This window comes from Protobothrops mucrosquamatus, unplaced genomic scaffold (assembly GCF_001527695.2).
Source record: "Protobothrops mucrosquamatus isolate PMUCROS unplaced genomic scaffold, P.Mucros_1.0 scaffold33, whole genome shotgun sequence".
Taxonomy (NCBI): Eukaryota; Metazoa; Chordata; class Lepidosauria; order Squamata; family Viperidae; genus Protobothrops; species Protobothrops mucrosquamatus.
The window spans coordinates 2043473-2065069 of record NW_015386417.1 but is presented as its reverse complement, the minus strand read 5'-3'; the positions used below and the strand labels follow the sequence as shown (position 1 = coordinate 2065069).

The window sequence follows — 21597 nt, the reverse complement described above, 5'->3', positions numbered from 1 at the left end:
ACACCCACTCCATCCATGCCCACCCAGTGGGCTGTACCCACCCTGGCCACACACACACACTCGAGGGCAACCGCAATGCTGATACGGCCCTCAATGAAATTGAGTTTGACACCCCTGCCTTAAAAGGAATGTAAAGTGCTCCCATGGTGGATTGAGACTGAGGCAGTCTACGTTATAACAAGATCTTTAAAAATGAGAGTAATTATCTCATACATGCATGCCAATGCATTCATTCTCATAGATTCCAAAGAAAGCACGGGTACAAAGAGAAATTCTGCTGAATCATGTCAAATTAGCAAACTGCTCATCAGTTTAGTGATGCCATAAGGAAGCAGTAACCTTCCCTGGAATTTATCCACAGCACTTACGTTACTGTAGTACAGAAGTCCCCAACCTTTTGGGCATCAGGGACTGGTCCACGGAAAAAGGTTTTTCCACGGGCTGGAGAGTGTGTGGTTTTATGTGCTGCCTGCATCCCACGGATGGGGGTTTCTTGTTTGTGCGGACCGGTTGCTGGCATGCCGTGGCCCAGTACTGGTCCACGGACTGGGGGTTGGGGACCCCTTCTGTGGCATATTGTTTACCCACAGAGGTTTGCTACCTTTAGATTTGGAAGTTCCATTTTGCCCTCCAGAAACCGATGAAACCGGCTGAATATAGTCCTGTCTTTAAAAGTAATCAGAAAGGAACATAAACTAACCTTTTCAGCCTAGCAGACAACCCAAAGTATGCAAGTAATTACTGCACCCATTTTTCTTTCTTTCTTTTCTTTCTCTAAATAAGAAGAATCAGTGACGTTTTGAAATGTGCAAATTGCTTTGCAGAACCCCAGTTTGAAGCCTTCCAAGTGTGTTGAACCACAACTTGCAACTTCCACCGGGTATTCTTTTGGAGGTAGAAAAGCTCAAGAGTTTATGTAGTGCAACCCACCTAGAGAGCGCATCCCCCATTATTGAGTAAGCTACCTAGGAACAATGAGGGGGAAGGTCCGAATGTATCTGGGATGGAATATGTTCATTTGGCTACCTTTGAAAATCGCCCAAGCAAAAGCCCCGCGGGCAAATGACAACTCCTTTGCCGACATGAACCAACACAAAGTTGTGTGAGTGGAGCGCAGCAAAGGAAGGGGGGAGGAGACGATCGCCTCGCCCCCACTAAGTCGCTGCCCGAGTGCCCCGCCTGCGCCTGGCCCCGCCTGCTCTGCTCCTCCCCTCCGTCCCTTTCGCGGCCGCGCGTGCCTCGGTCTGTCTGCGCCTGGCGTCGGGGGAGAGAAACCATGGCGTCCAACGAAGAGGACGGCAGCGCCGGCAACGGGTCGATGGAAGAGAAGGAGAATGGCAAAAAGATGCTTCGGCCTCGCAGCGCCGTGACCACAGCCTGGCTGATCTTCTACAACATCACCATGACGGCCGGGTGAGCCGGGTGTTGCAGGTGGAGCCGGCGGTGGGGCGAAAACGGAACTTTTCCTTCTCCCCGTCCCAGGACGAAAGGCTTCCTCTCTGAACCTCCGGCCGGGCTGTACCTGCTGGGCACTGTGGCGAGGGGAGAAAGGGGCGGCATTGGCGGGGCAGCGCGCGGCGACTGGGGGATAAGCCCTGGCTTGCTTGCATTGCCTAATACGGTGCAGGCTTCCAGCAAGACGAGCACGTCATCCCTCGAGCCCGCCGGAGAGGTTAAGTATAGCCCGAGCCCGGAATGCCGGCCGGGGGTTGTGGAATGGGGCAGACTGCTTCCCTCGGCATAATTTATTGCGGTGGCCGCCGAAGACAAGAGCGTGTTCAGTCAGCGCTCAATCCCCTCCCGCTGACTTGAGCCGGCTTCCTTCGATAGCACCTGCCCCGGCCAGATGGCCGCGGTAACCCGAGCCAGATCAGGGAGCATTAACCCCAAACTTTCTGGGCGACAAGAGGATTAGTGGGAACCTCCTTAAAGGAGAACTTCTAACTTGTAATATTGTTTGGTCCACCTTAGTCCGTTGCATTGCTTTAGATGGGTTTAAAACGAAACGTGCACAGTGGTTCTATTGACCTCCATGGTTTTATTTGATCATTGCATATTGAATAAACCATAATTAGCTAGGTGCATACATTACATTACTGATCTGATTTGTACTTTCTGAACATACCTTCTGAATGTTAAATTAAGAGATGTTCGTTCTTCCATAATAGATGTAAATGACAATAGAATGTTTTCCCAAAGAGTAGGCATGCTGCCCTTTTCATCTGCTTTTGCCTGAGCATATTTTATTATTTCAAATTATTAAAAAGATTGAAAAAGAACCCCATGCTGCCAAAACCTTTTTTTCTTTTTGCATGCTTCATGGTCTTCAAACATGTCAGCCCAAAACCAAGAATGGCAGGGGTCATAATTCTTCCAAGCTCTTTATTGTTTCACACTTAGAAATAAACTCTTGCCAGACTGAGGACTCCTGAGGACCCACCTGCAGCTACAGTATATTCTGTATCCCTCTGTTAGCGAGGGCTGTCTTCACTCTCTACTTCTCACATATACTGTAGTATATACACAAAAACACATATACTGTAGTATCTGGACTGAGTTGCCTCTTACTCTTCTGGAATTCAACACACCACTTCCTCATGGGAACCCACTCCTTACTACATTCCATCACAAACATTAGTGAATCCCCCTTTGTGATTTATGATTCTGTTCCTATGTAGCCACTTGTGTACTTTTAACCCCTAAATTTCATCTATGAGATCACTAGGAATCTCGCTTGATTCATTTTATTTATTTGTATCCTGCCTTTATTATTTTTAGAAATAACTCAAAGCAGTGAACATATCCAACATACCTTCTTCCTCCTATTTTCCCCACACAGCAACCCTGTGAGGTGGGTTGAGCTGACTGGTCCATGACTGGCTTTCATGGCTAAGGCAGGACTTGAATTTATGGTCTTCCACTTTCTAACCTGGTGCTTAACAACTAGACCAAACGGATTGACAGATGTGTCTTTCTACTATGCATAAATTGTTTATATTTACTATTTATATGCAGTCAAATATTCTTATTCCGCAAACAGTAATTAAAGCAATCCATAACTTGGTGTAGGACCTTATTCTGTGTCTCAAGTTATTATAAGGTTATGTATAATATAATGTCTTGTGTATTCAGTAACATTCCACATGAACACTTTGGTTTCAGATTCAGTTTATTGCAATTGACAATCGTACACCTCAGTTGGACATGTTATGACGAGCTTCTATTCCTGGTTAATAAGATACGTTTAAAAAGCTTTCAGACCTCACTACCTACCTAGATGGGGCTTAAGATTTATTTTATTTGTTTACTCAATCAAATTTATCTGGAGATGGTCTAACTGTGAAGTCTGTGTAATTGTTACTTGATAGCACGTAGTCAATTATAACCAATCCAAATTGGACTTTTTTGTATTTATTAAGTTTTTACTAAGGTTTATGAAAGCTTTTTTAAAAACACAGAGAGCTTGAAATGTATGGAATGAGATAACAGACAAAATTTTCTTCCTTATACTGTATAGCAATAGTCACAAAGATTATTTCACTATCTAAAGTAGAACTTAGCTTCTTTTCTCCCCGTGCTGGGGAGAGCAGTAATAATAATAATAATAATAGTAGTAAAGTTGGAAGAGACCTTGAAGGTCATCTAGTCCAACCCCCTGCTCAGGCAGGAAACCCTGGCCTATACCATTTCGGACAAATGGCTGTCCAGTCTCTTCTTAAAAACTTCCAGTGTTGGAGCATTCACCGCTTCTGAAGGCAGGTTGTTCCACTGGTTAATTGTTCTCACTGTCAGGAAGTGTATGCTTCATCTCTTGAATTACACCTCCTGCCCTCTCTTTGACTCAGAAAATTGCTTTAAAGAGACTTGTGGCTATCAATTTTTGTTTGTGTATCTTCCTTCATTTTGCTGCATTATGATTTTGGAATCATAATTGAATGCTTTGTGTAGAAAATAAAAAACGTTCTCCTAATTTGCTGCATATTAATGTACCTATCTAGTAAGGAACCAGTTTATCTTAATGGAATAATTAGCTCCAGAAATTTGCGTGGTGGCCTCTGTTACATTTTTGTAATGGGCAGTTAAAACTCAGCTGTTCTGTATAGCTGTTGAAAAACATAAAAATCACTCTTGTTACCCGGGCTTCAGTTTGTTCATGATTTATGGATTTTGCATAGCTGTAAATTACCAGAAATTAGTGGTACAAAATGTGTAAATAAAAGAAATAAAATAAATTCAGTTGGAGCATGAATAATAGATGAGATTAGAGAAAGGAATTGTCTGAAATATTGTTGTCTTGCTGCAGAGTAAACTTGCTCTTCATTCTTTCCAGTACTTTAGAATTTCTATCTGTGCAAAAACACTTTCACTTAGTTATAAATACAAAACACAGATGAATGACAGTGTCTAAGAAATGATGACTTATACATAACTGATATGGAACAACATGAAAATACTTTAACCGTTCATTATTCCAATAAGGATATTGTTTTTTCTGTTTAGGTGGCTTGTACTGGCTATTGCCATGGCCCGGTTCTATATGGACAAAGGAACATACAAAGGCTTATATAAAAGCATTCAAAAGACACTTAAATTTTTCCAGACTTTTGCTTTGCTTGAGGTAAGTTTTTAATAAATATATCTTATTTGAAAGGAGAATGTAAATCTGGACAAAAAGTAGTTAGCAGCCTAAACTAATTGTTGCCAGATGCTGTTGGGCCATTAGTGAGATCAGAAAGTACTTACGGATTTATTCTGAGGTGTCAGCTGTAGCTTTCAGGGTGCCCTTTCCAAATTGTTTCGTGACACTTTATTAAGTGTTCAGTTGTGACAAAAAAGAGTTAGAGTCAGAGTTGATAGTTACTTTCCTAGAATGCCTCTTTGGGATTCTGTGGGAAATTAAAATGATGGTTTCAAGACCAAGACCTTTTTTAAAATGAAGAGCCCCAGAAATTTCTAGAAGTTACTAGAGCTATATTTAATGAACTAGCGCTTTCAGGTAAGAGCTGTACTCACCTGTCACTGATAAAATATATGCAACTGCAATAGTTATTTTCTGAGATGTCAAATATAATTATTATAATTCACAGACATCCCACATGGAAGTGCTATGAGAGCACTTCAGCTTACAGACTTTAATGTTGCAAATTTTATGATAACTCTGTGCGCTCATTTAGAACCTCTTCAGGTGACTGCAATGTAATCTAAATTAGTTCATGAGTATATAGGTAGTTCTCAACTAATGACTATAATTGAGTCTGGGATTACCGTTGTAAGCTGTGACCATGCTCAGCTTTACAATATTTTTTGTGGTGGTCATTAAGTAAACATCATGAATGCTAGGTGAACACCACTGTCATTAAATGAGTCTGTTTTCCCCAGAGGGGGTGGTTGCTTATTTTTTGCTGAAACAAATGCCAGAAACGAGCAAAAAACATCAAAAATCATGGTCATGTGACTGAGCAGTGGGTGCAGCTGTCAGCTGGTATTTGAAAACAAGTCATAAGTAATTCTGGGAAGTCTGTCTTAACTTTGAACAATTGCTAATGACTAGTCATTAAGCAAAACTATCACTATTTTAATTTTGTGACGCATCTGAAACATGTTCAGCAATTTCTGAAGGATCAGGAAGATCTGCATTGTTGGGCTTCTCTATTTCCAGATACCCAGCCATCTCTCTTTGTGCTGGCTGTCATCCATTATGATGTCATTCCCTGTCAGTCTGTCTCTGAGCAGTAGCAGTTTAATGTCTGTTTCTGATTTTTTTTTAAAAAGATTCCTTAATATGTTCTCTACTGAGTGCATCTACAATCCATTCACAGTTATTTGCAGTAATATGGGAAAAGTCTGAGAATTTGAATTTGTAATCATAAATGCCCAGTGATATGCACTGATTGGAAGGAAGTTAAGCACATCAAACATTAATGCTTAGTATGTAGTGATTAGGAAATATGGAAACCCAAGCTTAAGTCACAACTCACCCATAGAACCCATTAGGTGTATCTGGGACAATCACTTTCAGCTCAAATTCCTTCCTTGATTTGCTGCTATGGAGATAAACTTAGGGGAAATCCTCAAATGTTATCTTGCAAGATAAGGCAGAATAAAAATGTAATAAATAAATTGAGTTCTTCAAAACAGAATCCTAATCCTAACTATAATCCTTTAAAGCCTCTTTAAATTTAGGTGCTAGAGAAATCATATGTATCAGCCTTCTGTAGCCTGCATTTGAAGCTCAGTTTGCACAATTTCCTAGTTGTCCCAGGTAGATTTTATACTAAGACATGAATAAGAAACATGGCCATCCAAATTCTTTGGAATTCGTCCTATCAGTACAATCAGCATGGCCCTTGGTGAGAATTAGTGAGATATATTGGAAACATCATTCATCTTATGTATCTTGTGGCCATATAATTTCTTCATTTTTGCTATTTTCATGTTTTTTCCAAGATACTAGGTTTCATAATTTTACAGGTCATAGGATTGGTTAATGCCATATAATTATTTGCTCATTTTTTCAACTTGTAATCATGCCTCTCCCCCCCCTCGGGCATTAACAGATATTAATAGAGAAAATGCATACACAATAATAAATGTCATGGCTGAGTTGGGGATGCATGTTAGTCATAACTATGAAAAAGTGAGAGGGAGAGAGAAAAACAAAGCAAGAAATTTTAGATAAGTGACACTATTTTACACCAATAGCACAGGTAAGCCTGTGCCAACACGTATGTTGTTTTATCCAACTGGGGAACATCACAACTCACCTCTTCCAATCCATTTGTATTGCATTATAATTGCCTAACTTGAGCAATTAACTTCAAATCATAAGGAAGATGCCAGGTTGGTTAAAAGTGCCATAACCAGTAATCTGTATATCTAAATTGGATGCATTTTGGCTGAGATAAGAAAAAAGAGAGCCTGCTCTTATTACTTTTATTTTTCATTATTACTGCTGTTTTTAATTAATATTCCTAAAGTAAATTAGGTAACCAGTCTCTTTCTTGCCAGAGTCCTACTCCCAAATAGGCATGTGAACATACTTCTCTGATAATTTCTCCATGGTTACTATATATCTTGTATTTTCCATATTAAAACTCATTCTTAATACAAGATCCATGTACAAATTAAATTAATTATTTCCATGTATATGGGTAAGAAAAACCTCTGAAAAAAATGCAGCTAAGCAGAGATTTTCCAGCCATAGGTCAATTCTGAATACTCATGTTCTAATTCCTTCTGTCTTCCCCTCCTTTCAATTTTACAGATAATCCACTGTGCGGTTGGTGAGTCTCTTTTCAGTTCCTCAGTTAACTAAGCCCACTCTTACTTTATTAGACAACGGTGACCTATTTCTCTTTTTAAGGAGTAGTGCACACTTCTATGCTTGTGACGGGGGTCCAAGTGAGTTCCAGAATCTTCATGGTGTGGTTTGTTACACATAGTATAAAGCAGGTAAGTGTCAAAGTGAACATTGCATCATTCAGTCCACAATATCATGGTTTCACAGAAACAGTTAAACATTTACAGATACATTGACATTTTTAAAACATAAGTTAGCACAGACTCATTGTCAGTAATCTTAAGAAAGACTGAAATGCACAGACCCATAAGGTGAACTGAAAAGGGCCCTAATTATATATGGGTGAAAAGGTTGTAAAAACCATTGAAGTTGGATATACAACTCTTATGCTTTGTACATTCCATATTTAAATTACCAAGAAAAAGTACCAATTCTTGCAATGCATTTTATAAAGTGGAATTGGGTAAAGAGGTTTTTGGGTTTGAGGAGAAATGTTTATTTTTAGGCAGCTGAATTTTTGGATATATATCCTAAGAGTTGCTATGCCTTAAATAGTATTTCTATGCTTTTGACTTGCTGAAAAATAAAAGTAAACGGAAGAATGGAGCCTAGTCCCTCAGTGCCCCATTGATTTCAATTGTATTTACTCTAAGAGTTGTAGCTTCTGTTCTGATATACTACTACAAGAGGATTATCAGTTCATGGTATAGTTATTAATCCAGTCAGTAAATATATTGGATCAAGATTGTAATTCTCAGTTGAAGAAGTTCTCTTTAGATGGACATGGAAATGGCAGTCTTAAATGCATTCATTGGAAGATCATTTCTTACTGCACAAACTGAGAAAAAGTCTGGTTAACTATATTCATGATTGCCTTATATCACTTTGGTTGGATGGGGTGCAGATTCTATTATAATAAGGTAAAAAGTGTTTTATGCTATTTTATAACCTGTTGGATCAATTTTTGCATTTAGGAATTATTAGTAAATTGATTGTGATTACTGTGTGAATGGACCTTAGATTTTAGACTTTTGCTCACATAAAGCTGGTTTGTTTTTGTATACCCCTATGCACTTTGAAACAGTTGGATCTCTCACCAGCAGATGGCAGTTAGTGATTTCCTTATGTGGGAAAGTAAGTAGGACTGGCCTCTTCCCCCTGATTAAAACTCTTACAGTTTTTCTGTTCCTATGCTACTTGAAAGTTTATTTTTATTAGACTAGATAATTGCCTTACACAACCATGGTTTATATATAAATACTTTTTTCAGCAGCAATAGAAGATATCCCATAGTTTCTAAGATATTGGTCAGGTTAGGTTTATGTTTGCCAGAAAGAAAAATGTAAAACACATTGATTCCAGGAGAATACTAGAGCCAATATGGGGGGGGGGGGATATAGGGAACAGTACAAGTACGGTAGTCCTTGACTTAAAATTATAACTGAGCCCCAAACTTCCATTCCTAAGCAAGGCAGTTGTTAAGTGAGTTTTGTCCCATTTTACGACTTTTTTGCCACAGTTATTAAGTAAATCACTGCAGTTGTTAAGTGATTCATTAAGCAAATCTGACTTCCGCCATTGACTTTGCTTGTTGGAAGCTGGCTGGAAAGCTCACAAACGGTGATCACATGACTCCAGGACCGTGCAACTGTTATATGCCAGTTGCCAACTGTCCAAATTTGGATCATGTGACCATGGAGATGTTGTAACATTGATAAGTATGAAGACTAGTCATACAAGAATTCAGGCTTCAAAAGAGCAATTGCTTTGAAAATCTAAATGTGTAGTAATCCCACACTTCCTTTTCTATAGCAATAAGTCAGGATACACAAATTAAAAATATTACTTTAGTATATTATTATAAAACACAAGTAGTAACTTACGTATGGGTACAATGGTATTTATACAGTGTTGACTAGAGATTATTTTAACCCTGCTGATTTAGATAACTTTAAAGAGAAAAAGGTTAAGTAATGTGTTTTCTAAAATGTTAATATTGCATAATAAGCATAAGATTGCTTTTATTTTACATCCAGAGATGAGTTTAGCTTTGATAAACAACTGCAAAATGCTTACATTATTTTATATATAATAAAGGTTTCTATCTTAATATGAAGAGTTTCACAGTATTGTTGCTTATTGTTGTTTCTTCATTTTAGAAAAAAAAGTTAAAAAGCAATTTGATTTCTATCTTATCCCTTCTTTAGGCCATAATCAATTTGCATTTAGCCTCCCCCACTCCCAGAAACCATAGTGTAAGTGCAAATATAACAGTGTTTGTACAGAAGTTAAACAAAAAATATTCCTATTACTTAAATACTTCTAGAGAAAAAAATTGAATGCATTTATTAAGGACACAATTGATATTCTTAAAACTAATATACAATCTTTGTATTTTTGTAGTGCATTCACTGAAAGTGGCCAAAGTCTTATTTTGTCTTAGAAAAACAACAGTTTTGAATCTTTATTTCTCAGATGCCGTTGGAATGTGTATTAGCCTTTGAGCAAGAAGATTTATTACAAAATTCTTCCTATTTCAATGAAAGGAAAATTACTTGTCTATAGTGATTTCAGAAACTAATCAATAGATCTTATTTTGTAAATCTGGGAATTAATTTAATCCGCCATAGATGCGGATGTCATAAAAGAATGGCTAGATCAATATAAGCTATTGAGACAGTGAAATGACTATGGGCTTTTCCCCATCTGCCGAAGAACAATAAAAAAGTTGTTTATTGCAGCAGTGTTAACATTTTATTTTGAAAAGCATGTGCAATAATTTTTAATGTCTGTTCTATCCTTTTTTGGTTCAAGGGTGTTCTGCCAAAGAAATCCCTCAAAATCTGAGCCAATACAACTTCTGTAAAAAATATTTTTGCCAGTTATCTGAATAGTGTCACTTGCACCCCTATGTGTAATTACGATGGAATTCTAAAGAAGTTGCTTCTGAGAAACTATGTATAGTGGCATTCGTTAAGCTACTACTTCCCAGATGTGTAGGATTTCAGTATTCAGAATTCTCCACCTAGCTTAGGCATTTTTGACTGGAGATTCCGAGTGTTGTAATTCCATTATATCTGGAGAGCACCTGGTTGGGGAAGGGTGATAGTTATGTTTATGGGACCAAATAGAAATAATATAGACATAATCTTAAAAAAGGATGTTAGAAACAAAAGAGAATGGTTAGTTTAAAAATGTTACATTATGTATCAGTTCTTTGCTTCTTTTTCTATTTAATAGCAACATACTCACTTAGACTAAAATATAGACAGCATCTCTTTTTGTCCTAAACAATATTGGCTTTGGTGAATTATCTGAGAGTCTGTTGCAATTCTAGGATTCAAGAAAATGTTGGCTCTTTATACTTCCACAGATCCAGAATGAGGAGAGTGTTATTCTTTTTCTGGTTATATGGACTGTGACTGAGATTACTCGATATTCCTTCTACACATTCAATATGCTCAACCATTTGCCATACTTCATAAAATGGGCCAGGTGGAGAATGCCTTGCAGTTTAGTTTCTTATTGTTCTGGGCATGCTTTTCATGCATGCCTAATCAGCAAGGAAGAAATTTGCTATGAGTGTTTTCCATGTATGTGTATAAAGTGATTTGATGTGCTTTAAACACACTGTAAGTTCTTAGAACTGGATTTATTTTAAAAGCAGAATTCTGTAACTTTTTGTTAACTTTCCCTTTGCTAATGCCCTTAATATTTCTAAGGCATGCTTGTGTATGTCTTTTGAAAATTGAATTTATTTTAATTTGCTTATTAGATTTTTATCCTGCATTTATAATTTTTATAAATATCTCCTCCTCCTCTTCTCTTCACAATAACAACCCTGTGAGGTAGGTTAGGCTGAGAGAGAGTAACTGTCCAAGGTCACCCAGCTGCTTTGATCTCTTAACTGGGGACTAGAACTCCACTCTCCTGGTTTTTAGGTCAGCACCTTATTAGCTAGTTAATGTACCATTTAAGGTGTCCTTCATTTTTTGCATATTGCAATGCAAAATGTTACTTATTATAGAATTTGTAAGAGACTTTCTATTCTGCCATTTTGGGGCATTATTTTGCTGGAATGAAATGTAAAAGAAGGTAAAGTAATAGAAATATGTAAAGTACAGTTTCTGGAAAGGCACGTCATATCTAAAAAATTAGAAAGCGATTTATTGGAGAACTTAAATTTCAAATATTCTATTCATATCCAACATGAACTTTACTCCCATGTAATTTCTCCTTCAATAGCTAGTTGTTGCAGCCATGTTGGTTTTCACAGAGTATATGGATTGAAACTGAGGCTCTGGAAATCATGTAATTATAATATGTTGCTTTTTATGACTGTCCGATATAAGTGTTTTTAACTTTGGAGATTCATTCATAATAGTATATTTTGCAAAGGCCTACACAATTAACATTTGGGGAATTTTTTTCTTCTCAAGGTAGATCTAGTTTTTATTTTAACTATAAAATTAATTGAGTTTCATTAAGAGCTTCCAAGCTCAATAGAGATTTGAACTTGGGTTTCTTTAGCAAGATGTGATAATTTTCCTTAAGCTGTGTTCAGTTAAATGTTAATATTGCTGTACATCATTACAATACTACTTAAATGTGCAGCAACTAGCAATACATTATAAACAATGCAAAGTAAAGAATGCCAGTAAATTAGCAATTTAAATTTTCAAACATTTCAATGGAAGAAAAAGAACCTACCACTTTGCTGATTTTTTTTTTTTTTGCACAGATATCCTTTGTTGTAAAAATAAACATTGTTTAGCTGGAAAGTTCCTTCTGAGTGTACAGAATTTAATTTCTAAATCTGATTTATAGGATTGCATACATGTAAAAGCTAAAATAATTTTCATATTATTTTTCAGAAGAAGATAGCACATACAATAGCACCAGAGTGGTTCATTTAAAAAAAAGTCAGCAAATTAGTTCAAATTGTTTGAAAATGCACAATGACAATAATAGTCTTACTAACTGTCAAATCATGGTACTGAGCTCTTCTGAGTGTAAAACAGAAATTTTGCAAGTTGTCCGAATATTATAGAATAAAGACAACAATAATCTAAAATAGAATTGCAAAACTCCATATGATAATTAGTTGGCAGCCATTCTTTTGTGAAATAAAAATGATAGCTCTAAACTGACATTTTCCACGACCTTTTCTAAAGCGAGTGTTCAAAATTCAAAAGACTTTTTGGTTTAAATTCTCAAATTTTGGTTCTGCCATAAAAAAAAACTTTGCATAGGCATGGTTTAACTTACAGTTTATTTATTTGCAGTTGTTTTAGATAAAGTTGCATTAATCAGTTTCTCCTTCAAGGTATTTTTGGGCCTCTTGTTGAATCCCATTCATTGATTCCAGTTGACCTATATATTCTCTAAGTTTATTAAATCTTATAAAGTTTTCAGGTTCTGGGGCTGCTGTTTTAAATCTTAACTATTTTCCTCATTGAATGCCCTTTGTTCAGTTTTTCTAACTGTCTCCTTCCTTTTCCCAGCATGAATTGAAGAAAGATTTTGTTTTATGAAGACTACAGTTGCATGCTGTGTCTTGCATGAAAACTCTTCAAGTATTTTCAAATCCTGTTGAAGGTTTTCAGTGAGTGACTTGACAACAAGTAAATAAGGCAGTGCTTTTCAAAGCAGCCAGTGTCTTTCATTTAAAAAAAAATCATCCTAACATTTCCCAAGATGCTATTCCTTCAGTTGTAAGCTTTTATCTATATAACATCAATAGCTGCCTATGAAATAGCTGTGGGGATTGCTTGACTGCTGTTCCTTATTTCATTTTTAAAACATTCAGCCTAGCATTTTTAATGCCATCCTAAACTATTAGAGCATATCCTCCACGCTTAATTTATGTCATTATAATCTAAGGCCTCAGGTTCTTATAGGAAAACAAGATGAAGAAGGAAAAATAAATAAATTAACAAAAATATTTATAAGCAAATAAGGAAAAAAGATAGCAACAATAACATTTTAGAACATTTTAGATTATGAATATTAATCTTTAAAATCTCTTATTGGTGAGAATAAAAAGTTTTCTACCTGGTATAAAGATTCAGCAGAACCCTTATTGATCTGCTGAATTTATAAAGCCTGAGTAGAAAGCCAGTACATTATATTACAGTATGCCCTTCGATGGGAAGAGAACACAGTTTTATACGTCTAGTCATGCTGGCCACATAACCATGGAAATGTCTTCAGATAATGCTGGCTTCATCTGGTAAGAAATGGAGATGGGTACTGCCCCCTAGAGTCAGGCATGACTAGACAGAGGAAATCTTTATCTTTGCCTTTTCTTTATGCAGTTATATTTCAAGTAGGCAGCGGTCTCTGTAAGTGAAAATGACAGCCTTAGCTGTGTAGTTTCATACCTTTTTATGAGCATCCGCATTTATTTGTTTGTTTGTTTGTTTGTTGTTTGTTTATTGGATTCCTGGGCTGCCCATCTCACTAATACAGTTAACGCTGGGCAATTTACAATATAATAAAAGTTAAGTGCAAAAAAGAATTAAAATAGAATAAAAAGTTTAAAATTAAAAACTAATAGGATGAGAAGCTTGGTGGAAAGAATCTTCCCTGTTTCATCAGCTGCTCCCAATATAGCAAGCCGCTATCCTGATCACAGACCACGTGGCAGAGCCAAATTTCTAGGCGTTTCCAGAAGGTGAGGAGTGTGGGACCGGATCTCATGTCTAATAGGAGAATATTCCAGATGATGAAAACTGCAATAGAAATGATGCTTCTTCTGGACTCCACTAGCTAAAATCCTTTGGCTGATGGGATCCCAAGTAGGTCCTTTCCACTGGAATGAGTGAGGCAGGTTAATCCCAATGGGATAAGACAGCTCCTCACATGCAAGGATGGAACTTTAGTTGATGGTTGCAAGATCCCTCCCCACTGACATCCCTGTGAACAGGTTTTCAGGCAAGCCTTCAAAATAATATGGACCCCTGAAAAAGATATTCAGCTGTTGGCTTGCCCACGAGAACATATAAATATTTTAAAGCAATGTTAAGAACACTATAGTATGCTGGATACAAATATATTTTTCACATGACAAACCATCCTACATGGAACCTATTTCAGATAAGTACACATAGACTTGCAGTTGGTCTTTCTTTTACTGGTTGTGTTACGGCAAAGCAGAAGACAAGTAATTTATCTGCTGTTTCTTCCAGGTACAATTTTTTCATCATCTTATATCCAGTAGGAGTTGTTGGTGAACTTCTAACGATTTATGCAGCATTACCCTATGTGAAGAGATCAGGCATGTTTTCTGTGAGGCTTCCAAACAAATATAATGTGTCTTTTGACTACTACTATTTTCTGCTCATCATCATGGCCTCATATATACCATGTAAGCTTCAATGAATATATGTATGTGTGTGTGTATATATGTGTGTATATGTATATGTGTATATGTATATGTATGTATGTGTGTGTGTATATATATATATATATACACACACATGCATTTTTATTGTATAGTGCTACTTTTTAAGAATGCTATGAATGTTATACTCATTGAGATGAACTATAGCTTAATAATAAAACATGGACCTTAAATGAATTCTGTCATACATTACAACTTCTTAGATATGATATCTAGAATTAAAAAGGATTTTGAATAAAATTGTAGTGGAAAAAATTGTAATGAGCCAGAGATCATGAAGAGCTGCTGTTTACTGGAATAGGCAAAACTGCACTAGATGGGACCACGGTATACTTCAGGTGTTGCAAAACTGAGAATTCCTTCCCAGCATGTCTTAATTTAAATCAGGAAGTTATTATCTTCCCAAAGTGAAAAATTGAAATCACTATCTAGTAAAACACTATCAAGTGCTTTTCATTAAATTATTAATGAATATATTAATTCAAAATTAGTATTTTGAAATAGTAATAAAAGTCTTATCAAAGATTAAAACACAAGCTAAAAGCAATTCTTGGCCTTTCAGAAAGGGATCATTCTAACCAATTTACTAATCCAGGATTCAATTCCATATTGTACCCATTCAATACACTCCAGTTTGATTGCACATTTTATTTTCAACATAGTCTAACTTGTTTTGTTTTTTTGCTTTTTTAGTGTTTCCACAATTGTATTTTCACATGCTACGTCAAAGAAGAAAAGTGCTTCATGGTGAAGTGATTGTAGAAAAGGACGATTAAAACAAACTTTGTAATCATGGTGCTTTTTCAGAGTAACAATCAAATCTTTCATGTTACCAAGTCCAACTTGGAAATTATGGGACAAAATAAAATCAATATAGATCATGATATTTTGTAACATATGCGCTTCCAAGGGCCTATATGAAATTTTAGTCTTATTTTTCAAGCTGTTTAACATGCTTTTGGTCACATATCTCAGCAGAAGTTGAATAAGATGAAATTCCCATTCATCATTTTAAATCATACTTGATTACTGAATTGAGATTATTGCACCTAGCCTATTTGGCTAAGCTTACTTAGGAAATGCAAGTCGTGATTGTGCTCACAAAATCTTTTTACCTGTCCTTGAAGGTAAAGGCAGCTTTGAGTCAAGGTCAACTAATAGTGACAACCTGGAACAAAACTATGTAGTTTTCTTGGCAATACTATGGAAACAGCTTGGCACTGGCTTTCTCAGGATGTTTTTATCTCCCAAGGCTGGGCTACAACCTTGCTGTTTTCCTTGGTGATTGTACACCCACATGCTAACAAGGCATAAGCTTACTTAGCTTTTGTGACAGCCTCTTTCTGTGTTATAAGATGCTGCTTAAAAAGGCCCCTAAGTAATGAAAATGGTTTTCTTTTCTTTGTTAATAACATTGCACTCATAATTTTTTTGTTTCATGCTTAGAGTTTTTTAACCAATCTTAAACTTAACATTCATTAGAATTATTTGCATTGAATATGCATGATTTTTAAAAGCATCACCCTGTAATAATTACAACAGTATAAATAAATAATAGAAATTAAAAATAAACAAAATAGAAATAGAAATACATAATAGAAATTAGTCTTAAATATAAAATAATTCATAATTGGAAGTCGCTAACAAGCAGATAAATGTAATATCTCTGCAATCCAAACCTACTAAACTCCAGAATAATTTTAAAAAGGAACATTTAAGCACACAAGTAATTTTTAAATGACAAAAAAGTATTTTTGTATAAAAAAATTGGATACAAAAATGTATGAAAATATTTTATCCACTAGTTATGGTAGGAAAAACCATGGTAAACTCTGTCAAATTTTGGTTTAGCTTGGTGATGTTTAGTGGTTTTTAATTATTTTAACCCTTCTGGTTAAAGAGCAGAACAGAAGTTAAAGTTGCAGAGCAGCATTCAAAGAAACAAACAAGGGCTGGGTAAAATTTTGGTTTCAATTCCAGATAAATATCTTGGAGCACATGGGAATGTGACTGCCACAGCTGTCTGCAACTCTTTTAAAGCAGCCATATCTTTCTCCAGATCTTGTTTCAGATAACACCACATTTGGTTCTATGCTAGGACCAGATGTACATTTTAAAGAGTTGCAAACAAGCTGCCATTTCCATGTTTCAGAATTTATTTTTCACAATTATTTGTGAAACACTGCCCTAAAAATTAGCTCCATGTGTTCATGAAGTCTTAGAATTTATATTTTGTAGGGAAAAAACGTTATTTGATCAAATAGATTAAAAAATCTGCTAATGGGAAAGTTGTTGATAGGAAATAAAAATCTAATTTTCCCCTCCAAAATAATGTGATATAAGCTATCTAACTTTTTGAATTCTTGTCATTATAGTTTGAATAAAATAGTAAGCTTGAAAAATGAGGTACTGAAAGAAATAATGCTTATAATTTTAGATCAATCTAAAATCTGACTCCAAAGATATTCAAAGCAGAAGTAAGCAATTTTTTGACATACAAAAGTTGCATTTTTAAATTTTATTTTTTCAGTAATGAATAATGATAAAGAGTGGATAACAAGAGAATATATAAAAGAAATGTAGCTGATAATATTTTGCCTATTCATTATCGGGGGAATAGTGCTAAGAATTCCTAATCAGATCCATAACGTTTTTACTTTAAAAACAAATTATTGCTTTTCAGGCTTCCTCTGGACTTCAGAAGTATGATCTGCAGAACTCTATGGGCTATAAAAATAGGGGGAGGAGACATTTGGGGCTCATGGGATTAGGGATTTTTGCTACACGGGGCAGTTACTGGCTAAATCTAAATGATGCTCTTAACTCTTTGGGTCAAGTCCTTATGTGATTTTAAGGAAAAGTTTATTAAAACTACATTTAAAAATTGTTTTCTCTGCTCAGATATTGTGTTTAATTGAAATTTGTTTCTACAATAAGATGATGAAAGGTGCTCTGTTTATCTCATGTTGTAAAAATCTTTAAGATAAAGTACCATGAAAAGCCTTCGGTTATACTTGTATGTAAAGATTTCAAGAGGAATCAGTTGTATCTTTGCAATAACTGCTTGTGTCTTCTTTTAACCATTTCATCTGTTTCACACAAAATATACTGGCAGCTGTTTGAAACAGATTTCTGAATTAGTACAGAGATTTCTGAATTAGTACAGAGAAGAGCAATATGAAAAAAAAGTTTGTTAATGACTGATGTCTTTATTTTCTTCAATGTTTTAACACTTATTACATATATCTTCTTCATGCTGTTAATTCTTTCTGGTCTAACTTGGAATTGCTCCAGGTGCTTTTGGATATAAATATTTGGTTCTAATGTATGCTGTCATTAAACTGGGGATGTCATTCACTAAACAAATGACTATTATAAGGTGTTTTTTTATCATTTTGTACATCCCATTAAATAATACCATTTTTGATTCTCAACACATACAGTACTTGGAGTGAATTTCTGGACATAATTTAAGAACAAAAATATTTTATTCTGGAAATTTCCAATAAATCATTAAATCCACATCCCTATGTTTTAATGATTTTGCTATTCCCAGTTCCCAGAAACACAGACATTGGATTGTTACTTGTTTTATAGGACTAAGATTTAGTGTTGAGTCACACATAACACTAAGTAAAGCAAGTTGAATTCACTTATGGCAAGCTGAAAACAGAATTCACATAACTGTGTAATTCAGCCACAGTCAAAGGATAGACTGATAATTGAATAGAGGGTGATTTTCAAACGTGGCAACTTTAAGATGCATGGACTTCAACTCCCAGAATTCTCCACCATTCTGAATGGAGAATTTTGGGAATTTTAAGTCCATACATTTTAAAAGTTCAAGTTGAGAAACCCTGGAACATAGAAAAGTTAGACTCATGTTTGTTACTAAGGCATTTAAAAAGATGAAATTTCTGATGTAGCTTTTCTTTTTCCTTCAGCCTGACAGTTGTGTTGGAGCATTAAGAATAAAATGCCTTTTGCCCAAGTTTCCTAATCTTTTACAGTAACTCATCAGTTTCATCTTATATTGACTATTATTCACACTGAAAATTTTAAAGATGTTCTATATGATGCTGAGCTCCTGACGTTTTATTCTTTAAGTCATTTTTACAGAGGAACAGAAAATCTGTAGTCAGAGTCCCTTTCTGCAATTTTGGCTACTGGGCTTGGAATTGCAGTATTTATTACTGCTATGTCTGAGAAAAATGGGACTCTCAGGCCTGTTTTGAAAATGGAGTCAAACTACTGTTTTCAAAACCACAGTTGTTCATAATTGAATTTCACAGTTACAGTTGTGGATGCTTAATTGTTGCCATCCTATATGGTATCTTTGGATTTGCAAAACATTCTAATGCTTTTAATGTGTGTCTATAATACATATGGCTGTATGCATATTTTTTCTTACACTTTTACAAATTTTCAATAGCCTTCTAAATAAATCTATCCTGACTTACTCTTTTCATACGGAAAGAATCTATTCATACATTTGAAGTTCCCCAAGAGGCATTTTTACATGCACTGCCAATACTACTGAAAATGTAGGTGGTTTTTTTTAAAAAAAATGGAAACAGCAGAAAAATTGAAATCAAATAATTTCCAAATGTTTACATAGCAAGGCTTTTCAGATGACACTGTACATTTGCCTTTTCAAAATGTATTATTTGTAACCTTGAAGCTGATCAGTGGGATAATTCAGTGAAAAATCTGTTAGTGATGTGGCTGTGCTTAATTTTAATAAGCATTGCTAAAAAGACACAGATCAGCTTATGCAATTAAATATTTTTCAGACAGTCATTGCACAAAAATAAAGTATTTCCATGACAGGAATATTGCACACATTTTGGTACATTAAAAATATGCATTTTCAACATTTGGAAACATTTGGTACAAATAAGCATTATTAGTAACTGTTCATTAACTTGCAATTTATTTGGGGCTTTTGTTTTTCATTCTTCAGTGTATTGAAAGGTGTAAGAAATAGTTATGTATGCTTCACTTGTGCTGAATAATGATTTCCTGCTATACAGGTAGTCCTTGACTTATGATCACAATTAGGACCAGAAGGAGAATGTTACCTGGGTCTCACCCAATTTTATGACATTTTTGCCATAGTTGCGAAGCAAATAAAGTTCCCCTCATTGACTTTACTTGTCAGAAGCCGACTTGGCTGGGAAGGTCAAAATTGATGATCACATAACCCTGGGATACTGCAACCATTATAAGTACATGCCAGTTGCCAAATGCTTGAATTTTGATTACATGAGTGTGAGGATGCTGCCACAGTTATAAGTTACTTTTTTGGTGCTGTTGAAACTTCAAATGGTTGCTAAATGAATGGTTATAAGTCAAAGAATACCTGTAGTAGGTTTAAATGTTGGCTACAATCGTCACACATCTCGCCATTCTCTTGTTCAATCCCGTAACCCAGACTTTTAACTAATCTTTCTGTAAATGTATCTGATTTCATTTCTCGATTCTTTAAGTTTATAAAATAAACATATTTTTCACTTTCCCTTCAGTTATATCAACTAGTCCTCCATTCTTTTGCATGAAGTATTGTTATATATCAGTGATGGCAAATCTTTTAGAGACCGAGTGCCCAAACTGCAACACAAAACCCATTTATTTATCGCCGGGTGCTGGGTGGGCGTGGCCAACTGGGTGGGTGTGGCCACGGTGGTCATGGCTGACTGGGTGGGCATGGCCATAGTGGGTGTGGCCACCTTGATGCTCGGGAGGGACACCTGTGGGGGCCGGGCAGGGTTGGGGGAGATCCAGGGGTCTCTGGCGGGTGGGGTGGTGGGCCGAAGACTCGTCCTGTGGGGCGAGGCAGAGTTGGTGTGCCAATTGCCGTGGGGCAAGGGAAGGCACTCAAATACTTTGGCCACCTAATGTGAAGGAAGGAATCACTGGACAAGGGCCTAATGCTGATAAAAATTGAGGGCAATAGAAGAAGGGGACGACAGAGAATGAGGTGGCTGGATGGAGTCACTGAAGCAGTAGGCGTGAGCTTAAATGGACTCCAGAAGATGGTAGAGGACAGGAAGACCTGGAGGAACGTCCATGGGGTTGCGATGGGTCGGACACGACTTCGCAACTAACAACAACAAAAGGGAAGGGAAGGCAGGGGCCGAAGCAGCTGCTGCCTGACACCATTGGCCCACACACACAGAGGCCAGCGAGCGCATGGGGGCTGACAGTGTCCGTCAGCAGCCACAGCCTGCTGGCTGTCCATCATGGCAGCCCCATCAGCATGGGTGGACTGCAGCCCCATCGATGTGGGCAGAGATGGCCCCGGGATAGCCAGAAAGGAGCCCTCACCTGGTGCAGGCCCTGTCTACATGAGTCTGATGAGGGCGGCAGCTGCTACTCCTGCTGCTCTGCGCCCCTTGACCAGCCAACCACATAGGGAAGCAGGAGGCGACGATGGTGATCCCTGCATCACCAAGCCCGGCTGGCAGCAGATCTGGAAGTAAAGGTGTGCTGCCTATCCTCACGCTGGTGGAGGCAGCAGTGGGGGAAGTGAGCTGTGGCACATGCCCACCCCTCCCCGCTGCCACCCCACATTGTCCCGCACACACTCCTGGAGGCACATGCGGGAGGATGTGGGGCAGCAGCGGCAAAGGGTGGGTGCATTCCAGATCCCGCCTTCTCCCACCCCACCACCCCCACCAGCATGAAGATGGGTGGCACAGCTTCACTTCCGGATCTGCTGCCTGAACCATTGGTCCTCGCACACAGAGGCTAGCAAGTGCGTGGGGGCCGATGGTGTCCGTCAGCAGCCACAGCATGCTGGCTGTCCTGCATAATGGTGAACTGGCCACGGAGCCCCATCAGCATGGGCAGAGATGGCCCTGGGACAGCCGGAAGGAAGCCCTTGCCTGGC

The 21597-nt window shown here is 37.0% G+C and overlaps 1 protein-coding gene across 2 annotated transcripts; it reads left to right on the top strand.

Annotated features, from left to right (window-relative positions):
- The first annotated feature begins 1243 nt into the window (after nucleotides 1–1243).
- HACD1 (3-hydroxyacyl-CoA dehydratase 1) lies at nucleotides 1244–19951 on the top strand. Of its 2 annotated transcripts, none has more exons than XM_015811220.2 (7): nucleotides 1244–1413; nucleotides 4501–4618; nucleotides 7265–7283; nucleotides 7370–7452; nucleotides 10674–10795; nucleotides 14491–14669; nucleotides 15399–19951. In XM_015811220.2, the coding sequence occupies exons 1-7, from the start codon at nucleotides 1277–1279 to the stop codon at nucleotides 15479–15481; spliced, it is 741 nt and encodes a 246-aa protein (XP_015666706.1). In that variant the 5' UTR covers nucleotides 1244–1276; the 3' UTR covers nucleotides 15482–19951. The 2 variants fall into 2 exon arrangements, with proteins under 2 accessions (XP_015666706.1, XP_015666704.1); XM_015811218.2 differs by having other exon boundaries at nucleotides 7364–7452; nucleotides 15399–19950.
- Nucleotides 19952–21597: the final 1646 nt, after the last annotated feature.